This window comes from Oncorhynchus kisutch, linkage group LG6 (genome assembly GCF_002021735.2).
Source record: "Oncorhynchus kisutch isolate 150728-3 linkage group LG6, Okis_V2, whole genome shotgun sequence".
NCBI lineage: Eukaryota > Metazoa > Chordata > Actinopteri > Salmoniformes > Salmonidae > Oncorhynchus > Oncorhynchus kisutch.
In genome coordinates this window covers 54,493,733-54,521,316 of record NC_034179.2, presented here as the reverse complement: position 1 = coordinate 54,521,316, position 27,584 = coordinate 54,493,733, and the positions used below count along the sequence as shown (strand labels likewise).

At 42.6% G+C, this 27,584-nt stretch overlaps 1 protein-coding gene across 3 annotated transcripts; it reads left to right on the top strand.

Moving 5' to 3' along the window:
* The first annotated feature begins 1,419 nt into the window (after positions 1-1,419).
* LOC109892988 (cytoplasmic polyadenylation element-binding protein 4) lies at positions 1,420-26,293 on the top strand. 3 transcript variants are annotated; one of them, XM_020485941.2, is made up of 11 exons: positions 1,427-1,503; positions 1,792-1,862; positions 2,711-3,865; positions 10,211-10,301; positions 16,342-16,365; positions 18,999-19,169; positions 19,846-19,935; positions 20,208-20,326; positions 20,591-20,705; positions 21,029-21,210; positions 22,286-25,280. In XM_020485941.2, the coding sequence occupies exons 3-11, from the start codon at positions 2,756-2,758 to the stop codon at positions 22,511-22,513; spliced, it is 2,130 nt and encodes a 709-aa protein (XP_020341530.1). In that variant the 5' UTR covers positions 1,427-1,503; positions 1,792-1,862; positions 2,711-2,755; the 3' UTR covers positions 22,514-25,280. The 3 variants fall into 3 exon arrangements, with proteins under 3 accessions (XP_031682801.1, XP_020341530.1, XP_020341528.1); XM_031826941.1 differs by lacking the exon at positions 16,342-16,365 and having other exon boundaries at positions 1,420-1,503; XM_020485939.2 differs by having other exon boundaries at positions 1,455-1,862; positions 22,286-26,293.
* Positions 26,294-27,584: the final 1,291 nt, after the last annotated feature.

Below are 27,584 nucleotides of genomic sequence, written 5' to 3'. Positions count from 1 at the left end.
CCAGAGACCTGATGGCGAAACTCTAGTCGCACAAGCATCATGCACAAATGAATTTTGTTCCTATGACCAGAGAAAGTGAAATATTCTTCGTTTTTTCATTGACTCATTCATTCCAACTGCAACGCGTGTGGACATAGTGAGACACGCTTTTTATCTTTTGTAATAGTGATGAATAAAACAGTGTTGACAGTGTTGGAAAAAAAACTAAACAACCTGAACATAAACTAACTGATAACAGCAGCTCTTTGCTGTATTCTTTGACAGTCCCACTCTGGTCATGGTTTAAAAACGATGAAATCTCAAGTAGGCTAGTATCAAACTTTGCTGTGGCAGGGGTCGTAGAAGCTGTAGGCACGGTGTTTTAAGCTGTCTGATTGGCACAGTAGGCACACTCAATTTGGCCACAGATCTCCCGGTCCGCCAGGTAGGCAGAGTTGGTCTTTCAGACAAATGAAATGGTCCCAAAATAGGAACACTTTGCCTACCCAGTGTACAGGGCTTTATCGTTGGCTTTTCTACAGAAAAGTTTGATGATCTATTAGGGATGCCTTGAAGATTGACCGGCTGATGACCACTGGACAACAAGGTGTCGAAGCGTTCCACAGGGATGCTGGCCCATGTTGACTCCAATGCTTCCCCACAGTTGTGTCAAGATGTCTGGATGTCCTTTGGGTGGTGGACCATTCTTGATACACACGGGAAACTGTTGAGCGTGAAAAACCCAGCAGCGTTGCAGTTCTTGACACTCAAACCGGTGCGCCTGGCACCTACTACCATACCCCGTTCAAAAGCACTTAAATATGTTCTCTTGCCCATTCACCCTCTGAATGGCACACATACACAATCCATGTCTCAAGGCTTCTTTAACCTGTCTCCTCCCATTCATCTACACTGATTCAAGTGGATTTAACTGTTGACATCAATAAGGGATCATCACTTTCACCTGGTCAGTGTCATGGAAAGAGCAGGTGTTCCTAATGTTTTGTACCCTGTGTATATGCATCTACGAGTAAGGTAGGACTGTCACTATATCATCATAACTACAGCCTGGTCAATGCTTTAATTCTGCTCAGGATCCATACCATTCACCTTTTTCAATCTTTCTGTAGGAGGCTCATGACATGGTTGCATAAGATACCGTGCATGGAATGCAATTTCAGCTGGATCTCATCTCTCACGATTCAACCCTACAAGGTGGAGACTTGGCGTGAAGAGAATATGCATATCACGTTTAAAGACCTTAAAAGGCGGACACATCTTTCGCATGTGCGCCTTATTTGGAAAAAATGGGTGAGGCTACTTTTTGTATGACCAATTACACGACGCTGTCTCACGAGGTGTGGGTGGTGTCACGAATTGACGCGAGGCTCTCAGCCATTCGCGGGAGGGCTTTAAGGAGGGGGCAGAGCTCTAACCGGAAGTGTCTTGCGGATGAGAACCTTGTCATTTGGCCACGGTCGGTTCTGAGGAGAGGTAGAGCTAAGGCGAAGAAACGCAGAACAAGTCAGTTGACTAGAGGAACATTTGAAATAATTTTAACAATGAAACCGACCGAATAAGCCACTACACTTAACTAGTATTGAATTAGTTGTATATATTTAATTCAATGACGTAATTATTTTTTATACAGTCAAGGTTAGCGCTCTCCAGAGAGGGTTGTGTCATTGATCAGGCAGGACACGTCAGGAGAGAGAGAGAGAAAAGCTGTTTAGCCATTGCTACTGTATGAGCGAAAGGCATAGAAGGACCATATCGCTTGAGTCATAAACTTTCTTTTCGTTATTTCATCAGACACATCGAGGTTGCAGGTTAACTACAGGACGGATCGAGTCATCGCTTGGATCAAAAGTAGCGACCAAAAGGTGAAAAAGGGATTTTATGATCGATGTTTGCAGCGTCGCTTTAGCCAGATTATTCAGAAGTTAGCTAGCTAGCATCTACGACTATCGAATTGATAATAACCGTTTCATATTTTGCCTAAAACAACCAGAAACTATATAAATAAAGAGATTGCTAACGCGTTAGCTAGATACGTCATAAGTTTTATGTAATTAATAAAGGGTCGAGTCCAAATAGCTCCCACACAGGGAATAGGCTTTGACAGCTGTCACGCAAGGTCGCTTGTCTGTCATGTTTTCGTTCTAAATTTACCTAGCTAGATACATTTTCCAAATACTCTTGAATAATACTATTGCAACTAGAAAGCTAATTGCGCCTGTTATCGACAAAAATGCTACCTATTATTAAGTTAGTTGTCCTTATAAATGTTGGATCAACTGTCGACTGTCCGAAATAGCAGGCTAACGTTTACTAGCTAGGTAGGCTAGCTATCCGAGTTGCTAGCAAATTGGCTAGCTGCTAGCGCGTAGCATATGCTGACTGTGGCAACGTCATGAGCCTTTAGTTAAATATGTTGCTAGCTAGCTATACAGCTAGCATGCAAACAAAATAGTTAACTACAGGGAACTGATGTGGCAGAGAAACATGTCTCGTTAGTAAGGTTATATTGACAGCTATTCTCGACAGACGTTAGCTGAGTATAGCTAGCTAACTGCTTTTCGACAAGCAATAAGGGATCATCACATTAGCAGCAGAAAATGAGAAAGCTAGAGTGCTATCAATGTCCTGTCTGATTTCTCTATCAGCCTGATTCTCATTTACAAACATTGAAATAATAACGGGTGTATTTTGTTCCCCCCCCTCTTTTTAGGTGCTGAAGATCAAGGGATAGCAGATATTGTGTGTGGGAAAACAAATGGGGGATTACGGGTTTGGAGTCTTAGTGCAAAATAACACTGGCAACAAGTCTGCTTTCCCAGTCAGAATTCATCCACATCTGCAACCTCCACACCATCATCAGAATGCGTCTCAAAGCCCTGGTGCTTTTATAAACAGTACCACAGCTGGCAATGGCAGTAACAATGGGTCACCTTGGCTGTTTTCAGCCACAGCTGCCCACAGCAGCATGCAAGATGAAATTCTTGGGTCAGAAAAGCCCAAAACCCAGCAACAGGAAATGCAAGAAACGCAAGAAAAACAGCTACTATCCCCTGGCCACCCGGAGTCTGGAATCGTATCTGAGTTAGAGAAGGCGAGGTCAGAGGAGAACAAGGTGGAGGGCGGCCTCTCTGAGGGTAGCAATGGAAAAGAGAAGCTGCGCCTCGAGTCCCCAGTACTGACAGGCTTCGACTACCAAGAGACATCAGGTCTTGGGACTCCGTGCCAGTCCAGTACCTCCTCGTCCCTGACTGGCTTCAACAACTGGTCAGCTGCTATTTCCCAGACCCCCTCCACCATCATCAACGAGGATGTCAGCTTCTTTAACCCAGCTGCCTCTGCTAACAACGGGCCCCTCCTGTTCCAGAATTTCTCCCACCACGTCAGCCCAGGCTTCGGGGGAAACTTCTCTCCCCAGATTGGACCCATCTCCCAGCACCATCCCCCACACCCCCACTTTCAGCATCCCCACAACCAGCACCAACAGCACCGAAGGTCCCCGGCCAGCCCCCACCCTCCTCCCTTCCCCCATAGGAATGCTGCCTTTAGCCAGTTGCCGCATTTGTCCAATAACCTGAATAAGCCCCCGTCACCTTGGGGTAGCTACCAAAGCCCTTCTCCCTCCCCCTCCTCCACCTCCTGGAGCCCCGGTGGGGGCTATGGTGGCTGGGGAGGCTCCCAGGGGCGTGAGTACCGTCGAGGCCTCAACGGAGGCATGACTCCCCTGAACTCAATCTCCCCGCTGAAGAAGACCTTCCCCAACAACCACGTGCCGTCGCAGAAGTACTCCCGCACCAGCCCTGGCTTCAACCCCAAGTCCTGGATGGATGAGAGTGTGAGCAGGAGTGAGAACATCTTCCCCTTCCAGGTCAGTGAATAATTCCCACTGCTTTTATACCTCTTAATTCTGTAATCATACTTAGAGCCACTCAGCGAGATGTAATTGTATTTTATGTACCCAAAGGCCCTACTCTCCGTTATATGATGAATTTGTCACAATATTAATGTTAGTCCTATGCTTTAATTGCCAGAGGCCCCTTATGACTAACATAGCTTTGCCACTGCAGTGATGGGTGCCACGTATATGAGAGAGAGAAGCTATGATATATTTTTCTTCATCCATAGAACACGCAGTAGAGAAATGGATGGATCATCAATTACCCATCTTCCTGTGGAATAGTGATTTTAAGATTACAGGGCTAATAATAACCCAAGACTACCGGTCTACGCCATCTTTATAATGCAGTCTCATTTTTAATGCAATTTGATAGCGCACAATTAAGATGACTTAGACAACAGTGTTATGTGCAGAGAACACTGATAGGATTGATGGAAAGGGCATGGAGGTTATTTTATTGATCAAGCACAGGGGTGTCTGTGGGGTGAAGGTGGTTGCGGGGGTTCTAAACCCTTGTTGGTTTAGAATCACCGTGTTGCTCATGCTAGCTCGATTATGACACTCTGCCTTCTAAATGCATTGGGGGTAGAGGGTTAGATTGGGGGTTTTAGCTTCCTGACGCAGGCTGTAAATACTTCAATTTGTCTTTTCAAGAGGATGAATATTCTCACACGTTAGGTTGGCCTGATCGGCAGTTCAGAATGCAGAGCGTTGAATAGAGACTGTCAGAATGAAGTTGTGGTCTTAAAATCCATTGGAAATGAAGTATATTCAATGGTTGAGTAGAGAAAGGACAGGCTACTTTTGTGTGACTGGACTGAGGGATCTGTTTTGAATCTAAATGCAGTATAGTAGGCTAAGGTTAGCTGTTTGGAAGTGCTGTTGATTTATTCCATTTCTACTGTGCAATCATGTTTAGTCACACTAGGCTAACTCTCATGGTTGTATTCTATTTTGAGTGTTTCCCCTAGGATTTTTTTCAGCAGTGGTGGCAAGGTTGGTGGGGGTGAATGCATTGCTACTAGCGTTAGCGCAATGACATGCTAGCTGTTCCCATAGACTTATTGAGCCAACGACTATCCAATTAAAAGTGCATCTCGGTCACCGCCACTAAATTAATTTAGGGGAAACACAGATTTTTGTAGTAAGGACATTACTACATAATAACTAGGTTTCCTGTTTGTCTCTGTCCCTGACCAAGCAATGTTTTCAGCTTAAAGTGGACAGCGATGGTGAACACAAGTCCATTTCCATGGATCACATGCCTTTCTCTTGTGACTGCCAGGCATTTCCAAATGGCTCCACATAGTTTCCATTTTATCACAGAGGCAACATGTGGGTGATTGCGGTGTCCTTTTGCAGTTATTTTGTCCCCTGTTTGTTCACTCCCTATTCATTTTTAACCACTTGCCTGTTTTAAAATAATAGATTGCAGCAGCATATAGGCTGTCACCAATTTCCCTTTTTAGCGTAACCTACAGCCATCAAGCTTACACCACATGTAGGCTACATTACTCAAGTAATATTGTGTAAAAATACCTTGGTACTGTAGCAGCACATTTTCATAGAAACCCTTTGTTATGTTAATCAACACTGGATGTCTATTTGTAGCCTTCAGTAATTGTTTAGGTGTATTCCTTAGGGACTTAAATAGTTACATTGATACAAGTGATGTGATGCCCATCTCTTAGTCAAAGCTTAATGGCGCTGTAGGTTTCCATATGCCTCCTGTGTCTCCACCTAGAATATCTAATGTTTGGTGTGAAGGCAGAGGCTGTCTGTTGGGGTAGGAGAGTACGGGTTCCATGCAAGCTGACACAGGTGAGGCGTTCATGATTAGGCTAACTAGCATCTTAGGGAGAAAATAAGAGAAGGGAGATGCTGCTACCACTCGGGAGAACAAAAATGGGCAACAAAAGGTTCGTCAAGAGACAATGGTGCTAAAAACAAAAGCCCCCTCCTTTTTATTTAGATGTGACGTGCATCCTGTGATGGCCTTGGGCTGTGCTGCTGATCACAGATCAGTTCTGTACTGGGAGACCTAGACTACTGTAGGAAGGCTGTTTGTTTTGCTGGCTAGGCCACTGTACTCTGTTTGTTTCTGTATTAGAGTAGCTTTTGTTATTGGGTGCAGGTGCCCATGACAAATAGTCGTCTGTTGCCTAGGTCCAGTGTCATCTTTCAGGGATTAGTGACTGCCTCCCAGAGAGGGATGTCATGATAATATTATACAATGTGGACGAACACATACACACCAGTATCATCTCATGATATTATTTCAAAGATTGTACATAGGAGACAGTTTGTGTGAAGGGCCCTGGTCCCTACTATACTGCCTTTGGGTGTGGTACTAGAGCTGTGTTATTAGGCCTCTCTGCACTGAGGCAAAGCAGGTTTTTCACTTTCTAAAACCCAAACTTCCTCTTAGCCTTGTGTAAGCTGCTCTACAGCCTTCCGTGACTGGGAGGAACAGGGCCTGCTGCCCGGTAACATGCCTTTTGGATTTGGGGCTGGGCAGGCACCCAAAGGGCCACATTAGCAATCTACGTGGGAAGTTGTTAGTAGAGGTAGGTTATGGTATTCTGGTGAGCTAGTTTAAATGAAGGACATACATTTGCTTGAATGTATAACAGCTCCAAATCAGAATTGATGCCCTAATATAATTATGGGGACATTGGGCTGTCCACAAGGACCTTATTGGATGGGGATTGCATTGTCCTTGTATACAAGACTGAATGTTTTGAGTCTTGAATGAATTTAATCTTTTCTAATTTTAAAGAGATTCATAAATCCTGATTGAATTAGGTATGACTGAAATACCCGTAAGTCATTAGTTTATAGTAGACCTTGCTGCTTTGTGTTTTTACAATCTATAAGGCATTGCGGGGCGGCAGGGTAGCCTAGTGGTTAGAGCATTGGACTAGTAACCGAAAGGTTGCAAGTTCGAATCTCCGAGCTGACAAGGTACAAATCTGTTGTTCTGCCCCTGAACAGGCAGTTAACCCACTGTTCCTAGGCCGTCATTGAAAATAAGAATTTGTTCTTAACTGACTTGCCTAGTAAAATAAAGGTTAAATATTTTTTTTATGAACATTCAAATTAGTCTGCTGTCCATTGGGTCACAATGTGGCAGGATGTCTTGTTGTTCACATCACTGTTGTATCAGTTAAGTGTACTAATGGGAATATGTTTTTGATCGTGTGGACTGTGTGACTGACTGCTGTTCTGAGGTCAGTTCCAGATTGAATCTTTTGTTCTACTGCTGTAGTAACGAGCCTCATTCATTAATTGTCAACACCTCGTTTATGGCCAGAACACTTCCAGCTATTAACATTTTGAGGACATCAGACAATTATGGGATGATCCTATGGTGTTAAATTCTGCAAATATCCCTGGAATAATGAAATAACCATCAGTGAGTAGCGCATAATTGTGTTGTGTACTATTCGCCCTTCTCCTACCCTTGAATGTCGTTTTGAAACAGGAAGCATCTTGTGTGTTGTAATGAGAGAGATAAAAGAAATGAGAGCGATAGAGAAAATGTCAGAAGTGTCACAGGCATTTAACACCCCTTCTCTGATTAGGCTCTGTTGCTGTTCATTAATTACTTTATCACCAAAGTAGATCTGGGTCCCCCGTGGGACCAGTCTGCACCCCCTGCCTCCCTAACCAGGCTCTGAGGCTGGATTAATGGGCTTGAGGGTGTTTTAATGTGCAAGGCTTTGAAATACTCTGACCAGCAACACAAAAATCAAGTGTCAAAGCTGGGCCCCTTATACCTACCTACCTCCCTCCCCCCGTTCCATTCCCTTTTTCATTAGTATAGCTGTGACATTGTAGATTAATGTTGTAGCAGAAACACCCTTAGCATGCCATACTTAATCATTCCGCTCAGGGTGTATCATCAAGGCCTATTTTAGCAGTGTTCTTCACATTGGATAGTTTGGCCCTAGCTTCAAGCTCCCAGACACAGGCTCTCTGCCTGGAGAGAGATATTATAATACAAATGGGTTACACTGGTTTGGTCTCCTTCAGTTTCCTTTGTTACACCGGTTTGGTCTCTCCCTCACTGTTTCCCTTGATTCTTTTGTTTCTGTAAGGTGCAACTTTTTTTCCTCATAGTTGGGGTCGGGGGAATTCTTTGATTACTTTCCTGTATATGTGCAACTCGCCTATTATGTGGACTAAAGGCGTCGTCATGCTTCAGTTTGGCTGGCGGCTAGCCGAAGTTCGTTAGGCGAACTGAAAGTGTGTGCTGGCATACTCCCTTAAGACCTTCTTTTGGAAAAAATGGCAATAGTACTGTTTGGTTATTTTGAGACGCCGTTGCCAGTACACACTACCTCAAAATAGTCATCTGTCATTCATTTAAAGTTTTTGCAGAGGGGATCTTAGAATGTAAAACAACTCGTTTTATAAGATGTTTGCTGCATTATTTCTCAGTGCATGAATACGAGTCGTGTCTGGTTGAATGATAACAAAGACTTTGGTCAACTGTAGGGATTGTTCAATAATCACAGGCGAACGGGTGTGGACTTCGGCTCCCGAACTTCTGCTGGCTTCAGGGAGAACATTTTGTTTGCCCAAACGGCAGAAAGAACGAACAAAAATGTCAATGTCTCCATTATATATTTTAAAAAATCTTCTGAAACTGTTTCGGCTGGGAAGCATGCGGACGCCTGAAACCTGACTTTTTATTTTATACATTTTTTTTTTCTTTCTCCAAAGGTTATTGTTGAGCTTGTTAAGGAAGTGCCTTATCTGACCCGCGCACCTTTCTATCTGTGTACGTTGGAGATTAACCAAACTTCTGAGGCTGTGAGATAGACACTGAGGGCCAGGCAGGTTCAGCTGGCCCATGCCATGTGTGCTCTTAAGGGCTGTTTGTGTGCGCCTAAGTACGTAGCCTGGGCCCTCTAAGCTTCCAGGGATGAGTGTTGCTGCCTGTTTATCAGATGGGAGGAGGTGTGTGAGAAAGGAGGGCAGAACCGATAGTTAATCACTACGGTTGCCAATCCATTCAGATGCTTAGCAACAACAACAACAGCAGCCATGTTTGTGCGTCGTGGTGGCGGAAGGGTTTTACAGGATCTGGCATCTCGTTACTTAGTACTGTACTAGAACCTAGATTTTGTGGAGAATTTAATTTGTAATGAGTATTTTTGTATTAATCTCTGGTAAACCACGGTCTACTGGAGCACCAGCCTGCTGGTAATAGTTTGGTTGTCCCTGTCAAGGCCATGGTTGTTAATGTTATCACTTTAAATGGTGGCCATGGAGCATTAAACATCTGCTTCAATTCCCACCACCTAGCATGATGTGTATTTTACCTGAAGGTGATAGGCTGTCGCGTACAATTTATTCAAGGCATGGATTATTTCATTAAACGGTATTGAAATTCCTAAAATGGGGCCTGTGTAGAAATCCTGGTATATGATTCCATAACATGTGAGACGTGACCATGTCCAGAAAACCACATGAGCCTTCATACTAGTGCTTCTCCTGTCATATGACGGCCAGATCTGGTCTGGCCTGGGTTGAAGGATACTGTGAATCATTTCCAGCTCTTGCGCAACAAGCCTCACATTATCATCAGGTAGGACTTGTCTTGTGTTATTCCTGGCTGGCCTCTGGTATGCCATTCAGTAGAGGGGTTTAACCTGCTTGCTGCTCAAGTAATTCTTAGAAATGAGTCGCGACTACCATTGTCATGGGAAGTGTTGAGTGTCCATTGAAAACCTTCAAGTCAAGGACAGCGAGTGAAAGGCTGCTTTGTTTTAGTAGTAGGCCTCCATATTGTTTTTGTATACAAGTTGAACTGCTGGCTTAAGAGCGTGTTTGGTTTAGGTTATGAGCGCTCTATCGCACTGCCACGTCATGCCCGACTGACTAAAAGAATTGAACATTTCCAGTTTGGTCGCGGTGTCAGCCCTTTTTCATGGTCTTGTGTTTAAAGTTCATCTCAATCATTGCTTGCCTGAGCTTCCTCTGCGTGCACAGTGAGTGTGTTTTTGAGCAGACGACCTGCATTCTGTACTGAATAATACTTGCAATGAAAATGTGTAGATACAGATTTACTTCTGTAAGAGAAAGCTATAAAATAATTATAACTCTGCAGCAAAAAATAAACGCTCACGATTGCATTTACTTTATTCATAGTATTCTGTATTCCATGCATGAAGTGTGTGTGTGTGTGATGAAAGCATAATGGAAATTTCATGGCGTCGGACTCCGAATATAGGCCAACAAATGTAACATTTAACCAGCGGCGGCTCCATCCCTCTAAAGCAGAACTCTCATCTATCTTTTACACAGGAGCGCACCAGATCCTTTGATGGCTTCAACATGCACTCCCTGGAGAACTCTCTCATTGACATCATGAGGGCTGAGCAAGATACCCTGAAAGGTAAGATGACAATCGCACAACACCAGGATCGCATGTCCGGTCACAAAATTGCTGTTAACGGCCGTATCTTAGAACCTTTGTCCTCCCAAATCTGCTGCAAGGTCATCGAGGACAGCCATGTCAAACAACTGATTTTGAGTTTTCCTTTCAGTGGCCCTAGAGTAGACTAGGAAGTAAGGTGTGGAGGCTTATGTAGGCTATTCTACTGAGATTGCAAATGGACTTATGATTGTGCAGTAGGGGTGTAATGGTACACATTCGTGTACGGGGACCTCGGTCCGGTAAGTACATAATAATTATGTAAATAAATAAAACCCCTAGGCCTATAAGCTATGCCGGGTTGTATGCCATTGCCACTCGAGTAAATCTGAGCTGAAAAAAAACAACATTGTAGTCTATTCCATTAAAGCTACACCTGACCAGATTCACATAGAAATTTGAGTTATAGATCTTTCATTCCTGTTGAAAGCAAGTCGAAGAAGTGTGCTATTTCTGTGCTTCCTTTTCTGATCAATTTTATTTTGTCTTTTGGTTTTGTACACCAGTTTCAAACAGCTGAATATACATTATTTTGGGTTATGGAAAATATATTTCAGTGGTTTAGATGGTACAATGATTCTCTACAGAATGACTGCTTGTTTTATCACAAACTGAAATTAGGCAACCTATTAAAATTTGAGCAACCAGGAAATGGTGGTGCGATTTCTGCGTCTTTTTAATACAACTAGAGCCAATGCGCACTTCAGAATTCTAGGCTAGGCTATTCTACAGAGGGTGCAAATTGAGGTCTATTCCTGATCTGTCACTTTCAGCATTCAAATGTTTTTAAAATGGCTTTCGCAATATTAGGCTTTATTCATTGAGTGAGAGCCACTGCAATTCGCTAGGTTATTTTCTATCAAATGCGCTGTTGAAAATGTTTTACTGGAATGAAAGTAGCCTAAGCTACCACCGGAGAGACGACTCTCATCTGGCTACAGCCCAACTTCCTCCCGTGTGACGCAGCTGTCTTAAGGCACTGCATCTCAGTGCTAGAGCCGTCACTACAGACCCTGGTTCGATTCCAGCCTGTATCACAACCGGCCGTGATTGGGAGTCCCATAGGGCGGCACACAATTGTCCCAGTGTCGTCAGGGTTTGGCCGGGGTAGGTCGTCAGTGTAAATAAGAATTTGTTCTTAACCGACTTGCCTAGTTAGATAAAAATAAATAAACCTAATCGGGGCTTATATTTTATTTAAATTGTCCAGGTTCACCATGAGTAATAGATTTGGTAGTTTTACTTGAAACAATTAGTATGGTCATTTTTAGATATACAGTGTGAAGTTGATACTTTCTTAACGGGGACAGCAGTCACTTTTGCTATAGGAAGAGTAGCTTACTCCGAGAAGCTCTCATCGCATCTGACAACTTCCAAACGGTCCCCGAGCTGATAGTGGGGGTGGTTGTTTCTCTCACAGCTCCGCTCAGGTGCCTACTTACCCATACACATTCACACACCACACACAGATCCAGGTCAGAGAGGCTCATAAGCTCATAGGCTCGTAAGCTCCATCAGCAGCAGATGCTAATTTACAATGGAAAACAAACGTGTTTGCATCGATTCCTTCCTCTAATTAAACCGTTATGTTGTAATGCCACGGTCCCCACTAGACCTCTCAACTTTGCATTGTATAAGGTACGAAAGTCCCATAATTTCAGGTGTGAAGTCAAATGGAACAGACATGCAGAGATAATCACTGACAGGACTAGGTTTTCCTTCCCAACTCTTCCTTCATCCTTCATAGTTGCCTGTAGTTCCCCATTTGAGGTCGTTGCAGATGGATTTTGAGCAGCTCCCCAACTTAGGTCCATTAGAGCTGTGCGGCTGCATACGTACAATGCCGTGGCGCAGCAGACTGGTGTTAGCAGCAGCTACACTGACCCATAAATGCCAGCACCTCTGATGGAGTGGACCTCCACAGGTGCCTCTTTCCCTGGCCCAGCCATGGAGCACTTGTGCTGGGTGTGCTGACTGGCCCTCTCTGTGATGCAAGGCTTCCTCAGGATTAGTCAGGCTGATCCAGGATGTGACGTGGAGGAAAGGGACTCCACCACTAATAAAACTGTCTGCATTTTGAATAGATTTATAATGATGTAAAGTGAGGCGTTTTAGAGGTCGTGTTTGAAGTTAGTTGCTGGTTGTGTGGGAGGTATTTTCATAGCTGCAGCTAGTGAAGGGTTTGTTGATTTCGCAGAGTAAAAAAAAATAGTATTTTATGGGGCATGTAAATGAAACGCTTGCGACGGTCTCTATAGTCTGTCCGTCTGGTTTGTGACGCAAACATTGCAAACCGGAACGTTCCTGTTGTCAGTCAGTGAGGACGCTCTACTTTACACCTAGGCTACTCTTTGTTTTGTTTGGGAAAGGACAGACTGGGTCACGGTTGGTTAGAGGGAGTAGCTTAGGCATGGGTTTATAATGTTTATCTCTTCCGTAGCGTGTATTCATTTTTACACCTCTGTACTGAGCTGTTAAACCACACAGTGAAAGTCAACTTTGTCACACACAACAGCTCATCACTTCAGGCTCTTTGCCTCTCAGATGTTCTCCAATCTAGTTTGTGCCTTTGCTGATTATTGGAATGACGCTCCCAGTGCTGCGTGCCAGCTACAGAAGGCAGAGAAAAACATCATTATGATGCATCATTCGCCTTGTGAGCAGCAGCAGTTCCTTGCCACTGTCTCCAGGGCAATGTGTTTCTACATTAGAAAGATCCACACAGATGCAGGCCCTACTCCGGCTGTGTCCTGACCTTACTGGGTCGCTTTGGGTGAGCTCCAAGGGTACCAAAGCAGCGCCCCGGCCCGCCTATCCCTAATTGAAAAGAATGATCTGACCGTCAAACGTGGACCTTTGTAGAACAGATTAAAAGGAAAGAGGGGAAAAATGGACTGTAGAAGTGGCTTTGAATCGATTCCAGCATTGTCCTCTGCGACTAAAAAGAGCACTCTGTTCTCTGAGAAGTTACAAAATGGTGTGTTGGCTCTGTGTCACCATTGACTGCTGAGCCTGTCCACCAGCCTGTTCTCTCTCTTTGATTGAATAGGTGGAGGGAGGGGAGGGGCTTAGAGACTTTGTGTGACGGAACGGATTTCACCAATCACCGCACTCTCATCTGGTCCACACAGGAGCCATGTATATAGAGAGTTGGTCAAACAAACAAAGCGAAATATTGTTCCAATTCTAGACATTAAATATTCCCCATGTAATGCTTATGGGGCGTTGACATGGCTGCCATAGAATGTTGAGTGTCATGTAAATGCATCAACGCTGAAACCTCAATGGCCCAACTCTCTAAATACATGGCTCTGGTCCACACCAGTCACAATGGGTTTACTATTACGAGTTTTTTCCCTCATTATCCCCTTCACCAAGGCATCCCAGCATGGCACAGTTCAACACTCAAGTACATTTGGCAGGAGGTCATGGGAGGAACAGGGTGTGCGCAAATGGCTCAGTGTAAATTGTATGAGGTGCCAGCGAGCAGGCGGCTGGGCGACGGACTACGTGGGCTAATGTAACGGCTCAGTTTGTGTATTGCAGCGTATGCTTGTAACTGAATCTCTTAATGATTTATACTCTGTTTCCTCTCACTAGGTCGCCTAGGATTCACACATCCACGGGGAGATAGTCCTTTGCCCATAAATGATATGTAAATGCTTTTATAGCACTAGTGATCTGATGGCTTTACCCATGCTGATGGAGGGATGGATGGGTGAAACAAGCCATATGTTAACGTAGTCAGTAGTCATGTTTGTGCTTGGCGTGCTCTTGAGGCACCAGTGTGGATTTGCTGCTCTGTGGACGATTCTTATGCCATTATTTCTTTAAATGATTGATGTGGATTTATTGAATAGTAATCTCTTGTGGACAGACACACGTAGAATTTCTGGTGTTGTAGCATCTGTCAACAGACTATGGATTGCAACCAGGTGCGTAGATTTTTCAGCACTGGTAATTACAACAAATCACAATTTTGCAGATGTAAGCATTTCAATTTTGGATGGGATGGGGACATTTGGCCCGTAGACTTGCCTGTAACTTCCAAAAAAAGAGGGGGTGGAGCTCCTCGTTCCCCTACCGCTCCTCATTCTAGTATCTTTTCTAACACGTCTCCCCCAGAACTGAATCTATTTATTTTATTTGCTCTGGATGTCAGATTCATTGAATAGTGATAGGATTGGAAACCTACGGTAGACTAATTTACCAAATCTACTGCAATCTTGGATCTTTTTGGTAATTAACAGATAATTTATTGTAACTTAAGTAATTTTTACTAGAATAACTTAAAATAGTTTTTATTCATAAGCCTCCCGAGTGGTGCAGTAGTCTAAGGCACTGCATCGCAGTGCTTGAGGCGTCACAACAGATCCGGGTTCTATCTGCAGCCACTCGGCCTGACCTGGAGAACCATAAGGCGGCGCACAATTTGGTCCGGGGTAAGGGAGGGTTTGGTCGGCCGAGATGTCCTATCTCGCTCTAGCGACTCCTGTGGTGGGCCGGGTGAATGCATGCTGACACGGTTGCCAGTTGGACGGTGTTTTCCCCCGACACATTGGTGCGGCTGGCTTCCGGGTTGAGTGAGCAGTGTGTCAAGAAGCGGTGCGGTTTGGCAGGATCTCGACCTTCGCCTCTCCCGAGTCCGTAACGGGAGTTGCAGCGATCGGACAAGACTGTAACTACCAATTGGATATCACGAAATTGGGGCAAAAAATGGGTAGTACTACAACACATGTCATAGTATTAATTTCTTTATATTCTACCACATTATCCATGAGTTTCTAGTAGATAGATCATATGGTTCAAGAGAATAGCCTAATCAATGAAATAGCATCTAATCAACAATGGCATTATTTTCTATTAACTCTGCAACTCTTCCAGCTATTGACTCTTTTTCACAACTGCCACAAGTTTGGCGCCAACACATTTACAACAAAGACATATTGACTTAGTCAAATAATAAGGGTGTTATTAAACATTAGTGATAAAGGACATTTCATGCGGAGTCCCTCATATTTAACAGCAGTGGAATTCACTAAGTTGATGGTTTATATTTAGGATAATGTTTTACAGCTTTGTCATTCTAATTTCTGCTTTTAAATCATGTTCTGAGACTCAGGGAGAGACTCCATGGTGGATCACTGGGCTCTCTGTTGCACTTCGGCTTATGCATATCAAAATACAGTTGAGGAAGCTGTATGTTATATTTTTTAAATTAACATGTCACCATCCCTAGGCAATGGATTTCATTCTCAAGTAAGAACACAAATGGGGTGCTTAGTTCCTTCATTGCATAGGCAAGATATTATTTTATATATTTTACATGTGATAAGGCCACAGAGGGCCAGAGGCTATGCTATTTGCATTCAGCCAGACCTCTAATTTGCCTAGCTATGCAATGAAAGAACTATGCTCCCCATTTGTGTTCTTACTTGAGAATGAAACCCTATTGCCTGAAGATAGTGACATGTTAATTAAAAAAATATAACATACAGCTTCCTCAACTGCATTTTGATATGCATAAGCCGACGTGCAACTGAGAGCCCAGTGATCCACCATGGAGTCTCTCCCTGAGTCTCATAGTGTTAGCCTATATCGCTCGGTCATATGGTCAGACAGTGATCAAACTGTACAGATGGTGGTCCTGCATAGATACCATTCAGAGAGTACTAGTCTTAGAGAGGCGTTCACACCAGCTGGTAGATACTCTGTGGAATGCACACGCGTGTAAAATCACCCTCCACTGACTTCCTGAAGAGCTGCTCGCCATCTGACCCATGGAAGAGAGTGGGTGTGGGATCCTCATGACACAAGGGCATCCTCTGGCTCTGTCTGCCATGTACTGCTGGGCACTGAGGAGGCAATACAGCACTATTAACATGTAGGATTTGACTGCAAAGGAGAAGGGCATGTGTTGTGACTGAAAGAATGAGCATTTCAATAAAACTGTTGATGTTCTATGCATCCCTTTGTTCACCTGTCTTGTTTTTACATGCAGCAAGGAATTATGGGAGGAGACGAGGTAATTTAATTATTTTGGGTTATTCAAGTGGATTATTTGTTTGTTTGGTTTTACCTTCAAAACTGGCATAGAAAGACCCTGTCTTTTGCATCCATGTCCAGTGTTTATGAAGGGGGGCAGTATGTGTTTGCATGTAGATGTTGTGCGTCATTGTTGGTCTGTGGTGTTGTGGTTGTCAGCATTACATTTGTTTGTGTACAGAGCGAGAAACACAGATACACACGTCAAGTAGTGACCACTAGCCGGCCCCCGCCCACTAGCGTGCCCTGTACTTGAGTCACTGTCACTAGACTGCTACCACCCAGTTACTCTACCATGCACCTTAGAGGCTGCTGCCCTATGGAACACTGGTCACTTAAATAGTGTTTACATACTGTTTTACCCACTTCATATGTGTATTCTAGTCAAGGCCTATCCTATTTAACTGTTGCTTCACGTGCACATGTATTCAGGTATACTACATATTCTATCCATATAGTGTCCACATTGTCTATACAGTACCAGTCAAGTTTGGACAAACCTACTCATTCAAGGGTTTTTATTTTTATTTTTTACATTGTAGAATAATAGTGGAGACATCCAAACTATGAAATAACACCTATGGAATCAGTAACCAAAAAAAGTTTTCAAAGTAGCCACCCGTTGCCTTGACAGCTTGCACACTCTTGGCATTCTCTCAACCAGCTTCACCTGGAATGCTTTTCCAACAGTCTTGAATGATTTCCCACATATGTTGATCATTTGTTGGCTGCTTTTCCTTCACTCTGCGGTCCAACTCATTCCAAACCATTTCAATTGGGTTAAGATCGGGTGATTGTGGAGGCCAGGTCATCTGATGCAGCACTCCATCACTTTCCTTGTTCAAATAGCCCTTACACAGCCTGGAGCTGTGTTGGGTCATTGTCCTGTTGAAAAACAGATGATAGTCCCACTAAGCGCAAAGCAGACGGGATGGAGTATCGCTGCAGAATGCTGTGGTAGCCATGCTGGTTAAGTGTGCCTTGAATTCTAAATAAATCACTGACAGTGTCACCAGCAAAGCACCCCACACCATCACACCTCCTAAATGCTTCACAGTGGGAACCACACATGCGGAGATCATTAATTCACCTACTCTGCGTCTCACAAAGACACGGTTGGAACCAAAAATCTCAAATTTGGACTCATATTAGACCAAAGGACCGATTTCCACTAGTCTATTGTCCATTGCTCGTGTTTCTTGGCCCAAGCAAGTCTCTTCTTCTTATTGGTGTCCTTTAGTAGTGGTTTCTTTGCAGTAATTTGACCATGAAGGCCTGATTCACGCAGTCTCCTCTGAACAGTTGATGTTGAGATGTGTCTGTAACTTGAACTCTGAAGTGTTTATTTAGGCTGTATTTCTGAGGCTGGTAACTCTAATGAACATGTCCTCTGCAGCAGAGGTAACTCTGGATCTTCCTTTCCTGTGGCGGTCCTCATGAGAGCCAGTTTCATCATAGCGCTTGATGGTTTTTTGCAACTGCACTTGAATAAACTTTCAAAGTTCTTGAAATGTTCAGCATTGACTGACCTTCATGTCTTAAAGTAATGATGGACTGTTTCTCTTTGCTTATTTGAGCTGTTCTTGCCATATGTACTTTTACCCTATTTGGTAAAAGTCCATCTTCTGTATATCACCTCTACCTTGTCACAACACAACTGATTGGCTCAAATGCATTAAGAAGGAATTTAACTTTTAACAAGGCACAATTGTTAATTGACATGCATTCCAGGTGACTACCTCACGAAGCCTGTTGAGAGAGCCAAGAATGTGCATTTCTGGTTACTGCATGATCCCATTTGTTATTTCATAGTTTTGATGTCTTCACTATTCTACAATGTAGAAAGTAGTTAAAATAAAGAAACCCTTGAATGAGTAGGTGTATCCGAACTTTGTATTTTTATATTACATTATTTCACTTTGTTTTGTGTGAATTGTTTGATACTACTTCACTGTCAGCGCTAGGAACACAAGCATTTCGCTACACCCGCAATGACATCTGCTAAATATGTGTATGTGACCAATAAAATTTGATTAGATTTTGACACAATACACACAGTGTACAGACTCGGGGCTAACTCTCTCACGTAAAGCTGCTCAGCTCTGGTTTCCGTCACTTGGTTAGGAATAAGGCTGGGGTGGCTCCAGGACACCCGGCCGGAACGATATTTTAGGCTTGCCCGGCCCCTGCTGCTGCCATGGGCTTGGCTGCAGGCGCTCATGTGGGTGTGTGGACTGTGTGTTTTGAGCTGAAATGGGGGAGGGGTGGCTGGTGTAGTTCTGTGCTGGGGACGGATGTGGAGAGCGGGAGATTGATTAGTATCCCTGCCTCAGTCCCTGTTAACGCAGATCAGCAGGGCCTTACTGTAGCATTGTTTCTGGCACTCAATGATTCATGTCAGATGAACTACTGGAAAATGGGCATGTTGTTGTAGCTAAAATTGCTAGACCATACCTAACCATGCAATGATACCCCCTCCACTCAACTCAGGTTGATGATACACCTAGGAAATAAACCCAATGAGTATTGATCTTTTTGTTGTTGTATCAGTTGTGTTTAGTCATGCTATCCTCTGTTATTGGCTGACTGCGTTGTCTGTGATCCTCTCCTCAGTCCATTCTTCCCTGTTCCCCATGGAGGATGGTTTCCCTGACGACGAGCGTGGCGAGCAGAGCCTGCCTGGCCTAGGCTCACCCCACTGCTTCCCCCACCAGAACGGGGAGCGAGTGGAGCGCTACTCACGCAAGGTCTTCGTTGGCGGTCTCCCCCCTGATATTGATGAAGGTAACCTTTTAAATTTGATTTTAAATGTTATAATTTCTAAAAAATATAAACTGCTTCACTGAATACTGCTGACGACGGTTACGTAGGTGGAGGCAATGAACTGTGAACACAAGGATGTTACTGGACTGGACACCTGGTTGATGGGGTGGAGGTCTAGAATGTGCATGTCTTCATGGGCTGTAGTCTAGGGTTCCACGACGGAGGTTGAAGATGTCTCCCTTTGACCAATTTCTGCCGTAAGAGCAGCGCTGCGTAGTGAAAGCCTCTTGTCATTTTTCTCACTGCATAACACAACATCTTGTGTTATTTTGTTCAGTTTCTGCCCGGTTCTTATTGCTTCCTGAGGGTTTTGGCTCTTAAGTAGGCATAGTTGTAGTACATTCTCTGTGTATTTTCTTTTAGAATAAGGAGTGGAGGACATCTCGTGTCAGATTGGTGTTGCTGGCAGGGGACTAGAGAACAGCTGAGGCCCTGCTTGTTTTCTTGATGCTACCATCTGCTCTGCTTTATTCTCCTTGTTTACCATTACAATCTACACCCAATGTAATAGGGACTCACATATATCCCTGTAGTCTACACCACTAAGAACAGGCATCTGATATTACACACATGCACCATATCACAGTATAACCACTGTGAAGCAATAGTTGAATGTTTTTCTTTTTCGCCTTTTTAGATGAGATAACGGCTAGTTTCCGTCGCTTTGGACACCTCTTTGTGGACTGGCCTCACAAGGCAGAGAGCAAATCTTACTTTCCCCCGAAAGGTGAGTCGCGTTTTAAGTCAACCTACTGCTTACTGCCCTTATCGTCAGCCACATACAGCATTGCCATCAAAATGTACTATCAGAATTGACTATTGAGGCCTAAATAGTCTGAAATATTAAAACAAACTCGTGAGCAGAGCGGTCTTACCATTGACAGTCATTTCCATCAGCAGACAGAGAATGAAATGGTAGAGGTAAGTCCTCTAGTAATCTCTGTGACATTGTTCCGTGTAGGTGGTTTGAGTGACCTTGTCCCTCTGTTTGCTCTGTAGGTTATGCCTTCCTGCTGTTCCAGGATGAGAGCTCTGTGCAGGCCCTGATTGAGGCCTGTATTGAAGAGGACGGCAAGCTCTACCTGTGTGTGTCCAGCCCCACCATCAAAGACAAGCCGGTGAGCGGATTGCCCCATCACCCATCTGCTATTATCTTCTCTCCCCTTCTCTCATGCTATTGTGAAAGCTATCAAGATGCAGCGCCACAGCAGCGTTTTACTGCCTCATTTATTATTTAGTGAGCCCATTCGATTAGTGGCTGACCAAGTGAATAACCAAGCAGCCACCCTTCTTTGTGAAATTGGCGTAACATGGTGGACATGACAAACGTTAAGACGTAACATGTTGTGATACATACGTCTCCCTGTGTATGTGTGCAACAGGTCCAGATCCGTCCCTGGAACCTGAACGACAGTGACTTTGTGATGGACGGCTCCCAGCCTCTGGACCCCAGGAAGACCATATTTGTGGGTGGGGTGCCACGCCCTCTCCGTGCAGGTAACCTATTGACCCTAGTCCACACTCCCATTGGCACTTTAGTCCTGGGCTGTGTCCCAAATGGCACCATATAGTGCACTACTTTTGACTAGGGGGCCCATAGGGAATTTGGGATGCAGCCCTAGCTCCTCTATGGTATATTAAAAACCGGTTAGATGAGAGTTGCATTTCATCACATCAGCATGTGTGTAATGGGGGGACTTTCGTACAGCTATTTGGAATATTATGGCCAAGTTCGGAATGTCACATTAAATCTGAGGCTAGATCCTGGAACTGTGCTGCATTTGAACACTTTCGTAACCTGTGTTTCCCTCCTTTCACAGTGGAGCTAGCAATGATCATGGACAGGCTGTATGGAGGGGTGTGCTACGCCGGTATCGACACAGACCCCGAGCTCAAGTACCCCAAGGGAGCAGGGCGGGTCGCCTTCTCTAATCAGCAGAGCTACATTGCTGCTATCAGCGCTCGTTTTGTCCAACTGCAGCATGGAGAAATCGATAAACGGGTTGGTGAAGACTTTTTTTTTCTTCCTTTTTCTCTTCTCTCTCAGGAAAATGCAGCATTACACACACAAATATGCGGAAGGACAGAATAGGTAGGCTAAAACAGATAGGCTCTGTCTCCTGTCTTTTTAAAAGGACAAATTGTTCTTTATTGTTCTGGTCTTAGAAGATTAAAGCAAAATATTTGTTGGCATTTTGACTGGGGCGTACGAGGACAGAAAACAAATGCCTTGTACCTTTAACCAGCTGCCACCTGCAGAAGAATTTGGCTATTTCACTCGGTCACACTGGAATAATTGTTCACACATTCGTATGTGCCAAGCCAACATGTCTCTATTTTTGTAGTGACTTGAGAATTTTTGTAGATAAAAAGTTTTTGTAAAAAGGATGACGTGCGTAATTGTCAGTACAGTTGTGTGTTAAATCTTTGGAGATGCACTATATAGCAATATACAAACATACGTGGACACCCTTCAAATGAGTGGATTCGGCTATTTCAGCCACAGCCATTGCTGACAGGTGTATTAAATCGAACACACAGCAATGCGGTCTCCGTAGACAAACATTGTCAGTAGAATGGCCTTACTGAAGACCTCGGTGACTTTCAACTTTGGACTCTGGAGCAGTGGAAATGCGTCCTCTGGAGTGATGAATCACGCTTCACCATCTGGCAGTCCCAACGAACGAATCTGGATTTAGCGGATGCCAGGAGAATGCTACCTGCTCGTATGCATTGTGCCAACTGTAATGTTTGGGGGAGGAGGAATAATTGTCTGGGGCTAGGCCCCTTAGTTCCAGTGAAGGGAATCTTAACGCTACTGCATACAATTACATTCTAGTCGATTCTGTGCTTCCTACTTTGTGGCAACCGTTTGGGGATGTCCATACAGAAATGGGTTGTTGAGATTGTCGTGGATGAGTTGGAACCCCGACTGAGAGCCAGGCCTAATCGCCCAACATCAGTGCCTGACCTCACTAATTGGTGATGTAGTGTACATTAATGTAAACGAATCCTAACTTTATTCTCTAGTGGGTGTCTGACAGATAGTTATCTCCTCTCTCTATCTCTCTCTACAGGTGGAAGTGAAGCCATACGTCCTGGACGACCAGCTGTGTGATGAGTGTCAGGGAACCCGGTGTGGGGGCAAGTTTGCCCCCTTCTTCTGCGCCAACGTCACCTGTCTTCAGTATTACTGTGAATACTGCTGGGCGGCCATTCACTCACGCGCCGGCCGGGAGTTCCACAAGCCACTGGTAAAGGAAGGAGGGGACCGGCCTAGGCACATCTCCTTCCGCTGGAACTGACTGACACACAGAGTAAGAGGCAGAGGCAGAGGGGGGAGTCGGAGTCGCAAATCATTGTACAAATAAATGCACTTTTCAGTTGCTGGTTACTTTTTAGCTCTAATTTGAAAAAAATGTTTAATTTTAAATTCATATTTATTTTAAAGATGAGAAACTGGAATTATATCCCGATATGTCAAGGAAGGAAAAGAAAATGTTTAAATCCCATTCTTTTCTTTACTTCAGTTGATTTTATATTTTATTAGTGCATAGAGACATTTGAAGAAAAAAAGGGCTTTCAATTGTCACTCTGCTATCCAATTTGGCGTGTCATTGACCATGAATTTTAAAGCAGTATGTTCAGTTGTAGTTCAGAGCAAATGTGAATATAAAAGGTGTCGCTAAAGAAGAGTGCACTTATTTATTTACTTTAGAGTGCAGATGATTCAGTATAAAATCCCAGTAGTTTAACCAAAGCTTAATCTCAATTGGTTTGAAAAGGAAACGACTACAGATCAAATGTTTGAAATAATGTTTAAGACCATGCTAATATTTGATGTTACTTGACAAGATCGATTTCACAACAGGCGTTTGAGTTTGATCTCCATTTTGACATGCAAAAACTAATACCTCAAGCTTAGCTGCTAATGTGCCGAATAAGTTAAAGAAAAGAAGCTGGTCTCCACCTTTCCCTTAGGACCACAATCAAAGGGAAACGGCACACTTTTCTAGACACTGCTTTGTCACTTCCTTATTTTTGTAATCCAACCAGGGTTGTAGTAAGAATGAACAGAGCATCTTATTGAGGAATGTATGGCGTTGGAGGTCCCAGAGGCCCTGAGTTCTGGCCGGTGTCGAGATAATAAGTGAACCCCCCTCTCTGTGTCTGTGGTCTTGCTAGCTCGGAGAGGAGGAGGGGCTAGGGTCTAGTTCTCATCAGGGCTGCATGTGAGCAGAAAGCCCTGTTTTTATATTTTGTGTTTTGTTTTTTTAAATTTTCATTTATTATTATTAATGCAGGTGTGCAAATCTCCCAAGCCTTTATCCACAATCCTATTTTGTTTTTACCCCCCTTAAAAAGAAAAGAGAAATTAATTAGAAAAGTTGGGGGTTGTCATCAACACACATTTACCCCTAGAGGCATTGATATAGCTAGAACAGCAGACCTCTTTTCCTGTGCCAGCCGAGCTAACTCAGCCAGTGTTTTAAGCATAAATGAAGATACTCCATGTAATGTGCTCTACTATGTGCGTCCCACATGCAGTTCTTTCACTCAAGACTGCAATAAAGAGTTTATACCTAGACTCGTTAGGGAAGCAAAGACGGCTGTGCAGTAGTGAGTAATACTAGCTCATTTATTTTTTTCTTAAGAGTTTTCATTCTCGTTTTTATATAATTTCTACCCTTTCCTTAAGAAGACCAGATGGACACCAGTAAACCAAAGATTGGCCTTGAATAGATAACAGTGCAGTCAAAATCCAGGAAAACATTAGTGAAAACAACTGGATTTATTGAGCTTACAAGCACCCAGGCCTTTTCACCAGTCAATCCGCTCATTTCCAAAGGTCAAAATGGAGAAGCTTCTTGCTAGGCAGTTGTGTAACTTGGATAGATCTGCAAAAGGTTTGGAAATGTAACACAAAAAGGTAAACAAAGACTCACAGTTGGTCTGGTTAATATAGTCATACAGTATCTGAATCTACTAGCGTTAAATATGTCAGGGAGTAAGTGCTAAAATATAACTTAATACACTAGTGAAATACGTATCCTTGTGTTGGCTTGATGGTGTGATAATGCACCAGTTCTGCACCATGAATTTAGCTTGGGTGTGGTGGGTGAACATTTTAGAAGTTAAAAACCCTTTTTGAAGAATTTGCTGTTAATGAGAAAAAAGATTATTTTATACATGGCCTGCTGATTTTTGGTACAGTGTTTTCTAGCTAAATTATTTTGTCATGCACATATAAACATTTATTATGCACTACTTTTCTAAACATTTTTTTCAACAGTCATTTTAGGCACATTTTTTCACAAATGGGAAAAGTCCTTTTTGCAATACCTCAATTTTTCACATTGTGAAAGGTAGCTTTTGTACTTTTGTTACTGAGAGATCTGCATATATGGAAATTTTAATTTAAAGAAAAAAGTTGAGTGATTTCAATATATTATTTTCAATTATGCTTTTATTATACATTTCAGTGCTGAGGAATCTTTACAACTAAGTGCACACTTGTGTTGATGCGACTTCAAAACTGCAGAGGGATGATGAAAGTGTATTGCTTAAGGTATTAGATCTCATACACTAAATGTTTCACAAAAATCTGATCTTAACAGCATGGTGAGAAAACGTTGTCATTTAAAATGAATGTTTAAAAAAATGGCTACCCTAGTTGGAAAATGGTAACTTCTATTGTTTTTGGTTTCCTCTCTCCATAGCTGGAATGTAACATTTATAAGGAGAATGCAAATGATGGTTCATAATTAGGCTGAATCTCGTATCACAAGAATGGATGTTTGGTGTTTAGATATTTTAACATTGGAAAATGTATATTCTTGAACTTGCCAACTAGCTCCTATTATAATCCTTAGCATGCATGATAAAAAAAAAAAAAGAAGTACATGAATTAGCTATTGAAATTAATTGTTGTAGTGCACCAGATGTTTCACAACTTTTAATTTATTAAGGACACCCCCACACCTCACTCCCCTCCCATGTGTTCATCTCTTTGCCTTCCCCATACTCAGACCTCTGCAGGATGCACAGAAAAATATACAAGAAAATAATAATAAAAAAAAACCTCTAAAATATATTTTAGCAGTGCAAGACTTGAGCATCTTTTAGGACACTGTTGAAAAGACTTGATAACTCATCTCCACTGCCTGTTGAGGCAAATCAACCTAGTTGGAGGAAGGGGAACATTAAGACTTGAATGTGGTAAATGTTGCAAGTTAACTTCGAGTTGTTATGTGCAATACTTTTTTTGAACTTTTTTCCAGAATAAGACTTTGCAATGTAATTCTTTAATGCCGTTTTTAATTGCAGACATTTAAAGAAGATGTTAATATGTTTTTCACAGTCATTTTCTACTGTTATTGTAATCCTTTTCATGCTGGTGTTTGTAAAAAAGAAAAGAAAAAGAAATCAAACTATTTGTACTAATATAAATAATTGAAGTTATTTTTTAAAACATTTAAAGGTTTTGTGCTCATTTGCTTAATTTGTTTATTTCAAGCTACTGTGATTGGTTGCATTGTAATTATTAGGTCAATAATGTATTTAGCTGTTTATTGGTATATTTTTAATTGGAATGTATAATTTTTTATAATTTTGATCAGATTTTTGTTATATTTTTGAGGTGAAGCTTTTAATATGTTAGTGTCTAGTTTTTACTAATTGCTATATTGTGCTCCACAATATATGGTTCACATTTTCTGAAGGAAATAAATATTTAAATATTGGTCTGTTAATGATGTTACTTAATGGCAAAATGTCAATAGTTTTTAACTGTGTATGGGAAGGTTGTATTTATTAATATTTTTTTTTTTACTTAAGATATCACCATAATTTTTATTGTCATTTCACTTTATAAGTTACTATTTTTGTATTTTCCTTTCAAATTAAGTTATGTAATACAAAATGTCCATATTTCTAGGAGTTGGTCTGTAAAAGTGCTAGTGAAATGAAAAAGAGATCTAATGTTATTTAATTGTTTGCAGCCAACTATTTATAACAGTATGCATAACTTTTAAATATTTGTAATGTGAAATGTTGAATGAATAAAACTTAACTGTGACAATAAGGCCCATTGTGTTTTTCTTTGTGTGGACAGTTAAGTGTATTGTGTTTTCTGTAGATGTTCATTGGTTGCTGCTTTCATAAAGCTAGGCAGCAGCCATTGCTGGGCCCTGGCTGATAAAATCTCTGAATGAATTCAGATATCTTTACTGCATACAAGAAAATAAGGTCGCAACGAGTTTTGAACGTTATGCTGTGTGTGAGCGAGAGAGGGTGTTAAAATGTCGACCACCAGCAGCTTTTGCAAATGTCAGTATCAGATTAACTATTCATATTTTATGAGCAGTTATTTTGCAACCATTATTACCTTTTCCAGGCTAAGACGTCAGTGTGTTTGTATGCCAGTCGTTACTGGATCCTTTCAAAGAATGTCACTATAATGCTACGCGTTCCATGGAGGGCCGGGTGTCTGCAGGTTTTTGTTCCTCCCTTGTACTCGATTGATGAATTCAGGTCATTGATTATTAAGGAACTCCCCTTACCTGGTTGTCTAGGTCATAATTGACAGGAAAATTTTAAAACCAGCAGACATGAGGCCCTCTATGGAATGAGTTTGACGCCCCTGCTTTATACAAACCGTAGCTGATGAAACCAGTCATTCAAAATAGATGTATCATCACACATGTCAGGGTATTGATAATCCTGCAGAAATGTCCTGGGATAAAGAATGTGATTAATGTCCTCTCCAAACATACTGTACGTGATCATATTCATCAGACTCAGCAGCTCCACCTGCCTGCTGACTGGTACATTACCAATATAAAGCACCACTCAGAATTCACTCTAATGTACTGTGTCAAACCTGGAAAAAAAAACATTAGCTCACTAACTTTGGGACCTTATGTACCGTAGGTAGCAGCACTCACATTGCATGAGTAAGTGTAAAGCCATACAATTTTCCTTCAATGTAGGCAAAACCATGAATTACCTTGCTATCATCAAAATAGGTAATGCAAGAGAAAAATTGTAGGTCCCTGGGGCTGTGCGGTGCATTTGGGAAAACATTTCCTCGTGAGGCAGCATCAAAAACAGTAGTTGGGCTTCCGTCAATATGGACCCCGACCCTGTTCTCGGATGGCATTGCATGGATATATACCGCTGCAGGAAGTGTACATATACTGAACAAAAATATAAACACAACATGTAAAGTGTTGGTCACATGTTTCATGAGCTGAAATAAAAGATCCCAGAAATGTTCCATATACACAATAAACTTATTTCTCTCAAATTTTGGGCACACATTTGTTTATGTCCCTGCAAGCGAGCATTTCTCCTTTGCCAAGATAATCCATCCAC

Bases quoted from the DNA above. Each gene is read 5' to 3' on its own strand.
- LOC109892988 (XM_020485939.2), top strand. From the start codon at position 2,756: ATGGGGGATTACGGGTTTGGAGTCTTAGTGCAAAATAACACTGGCAAC. The intron at 3,866-10,210 runs GTCAGTGAATAA...TCTTTTACACAG, and splicing joins AGAACATCTTCCCCTTCCAG to GAGCGCACCAGATCCTTTGA. The intron at 19,170-19,845 runs GTAACCTTTTAA...TCGCCTTTTTAG, and splicing joins CCCCCCTGATATTGATGAAG to ATGAGATAACGGCTAGTTTC.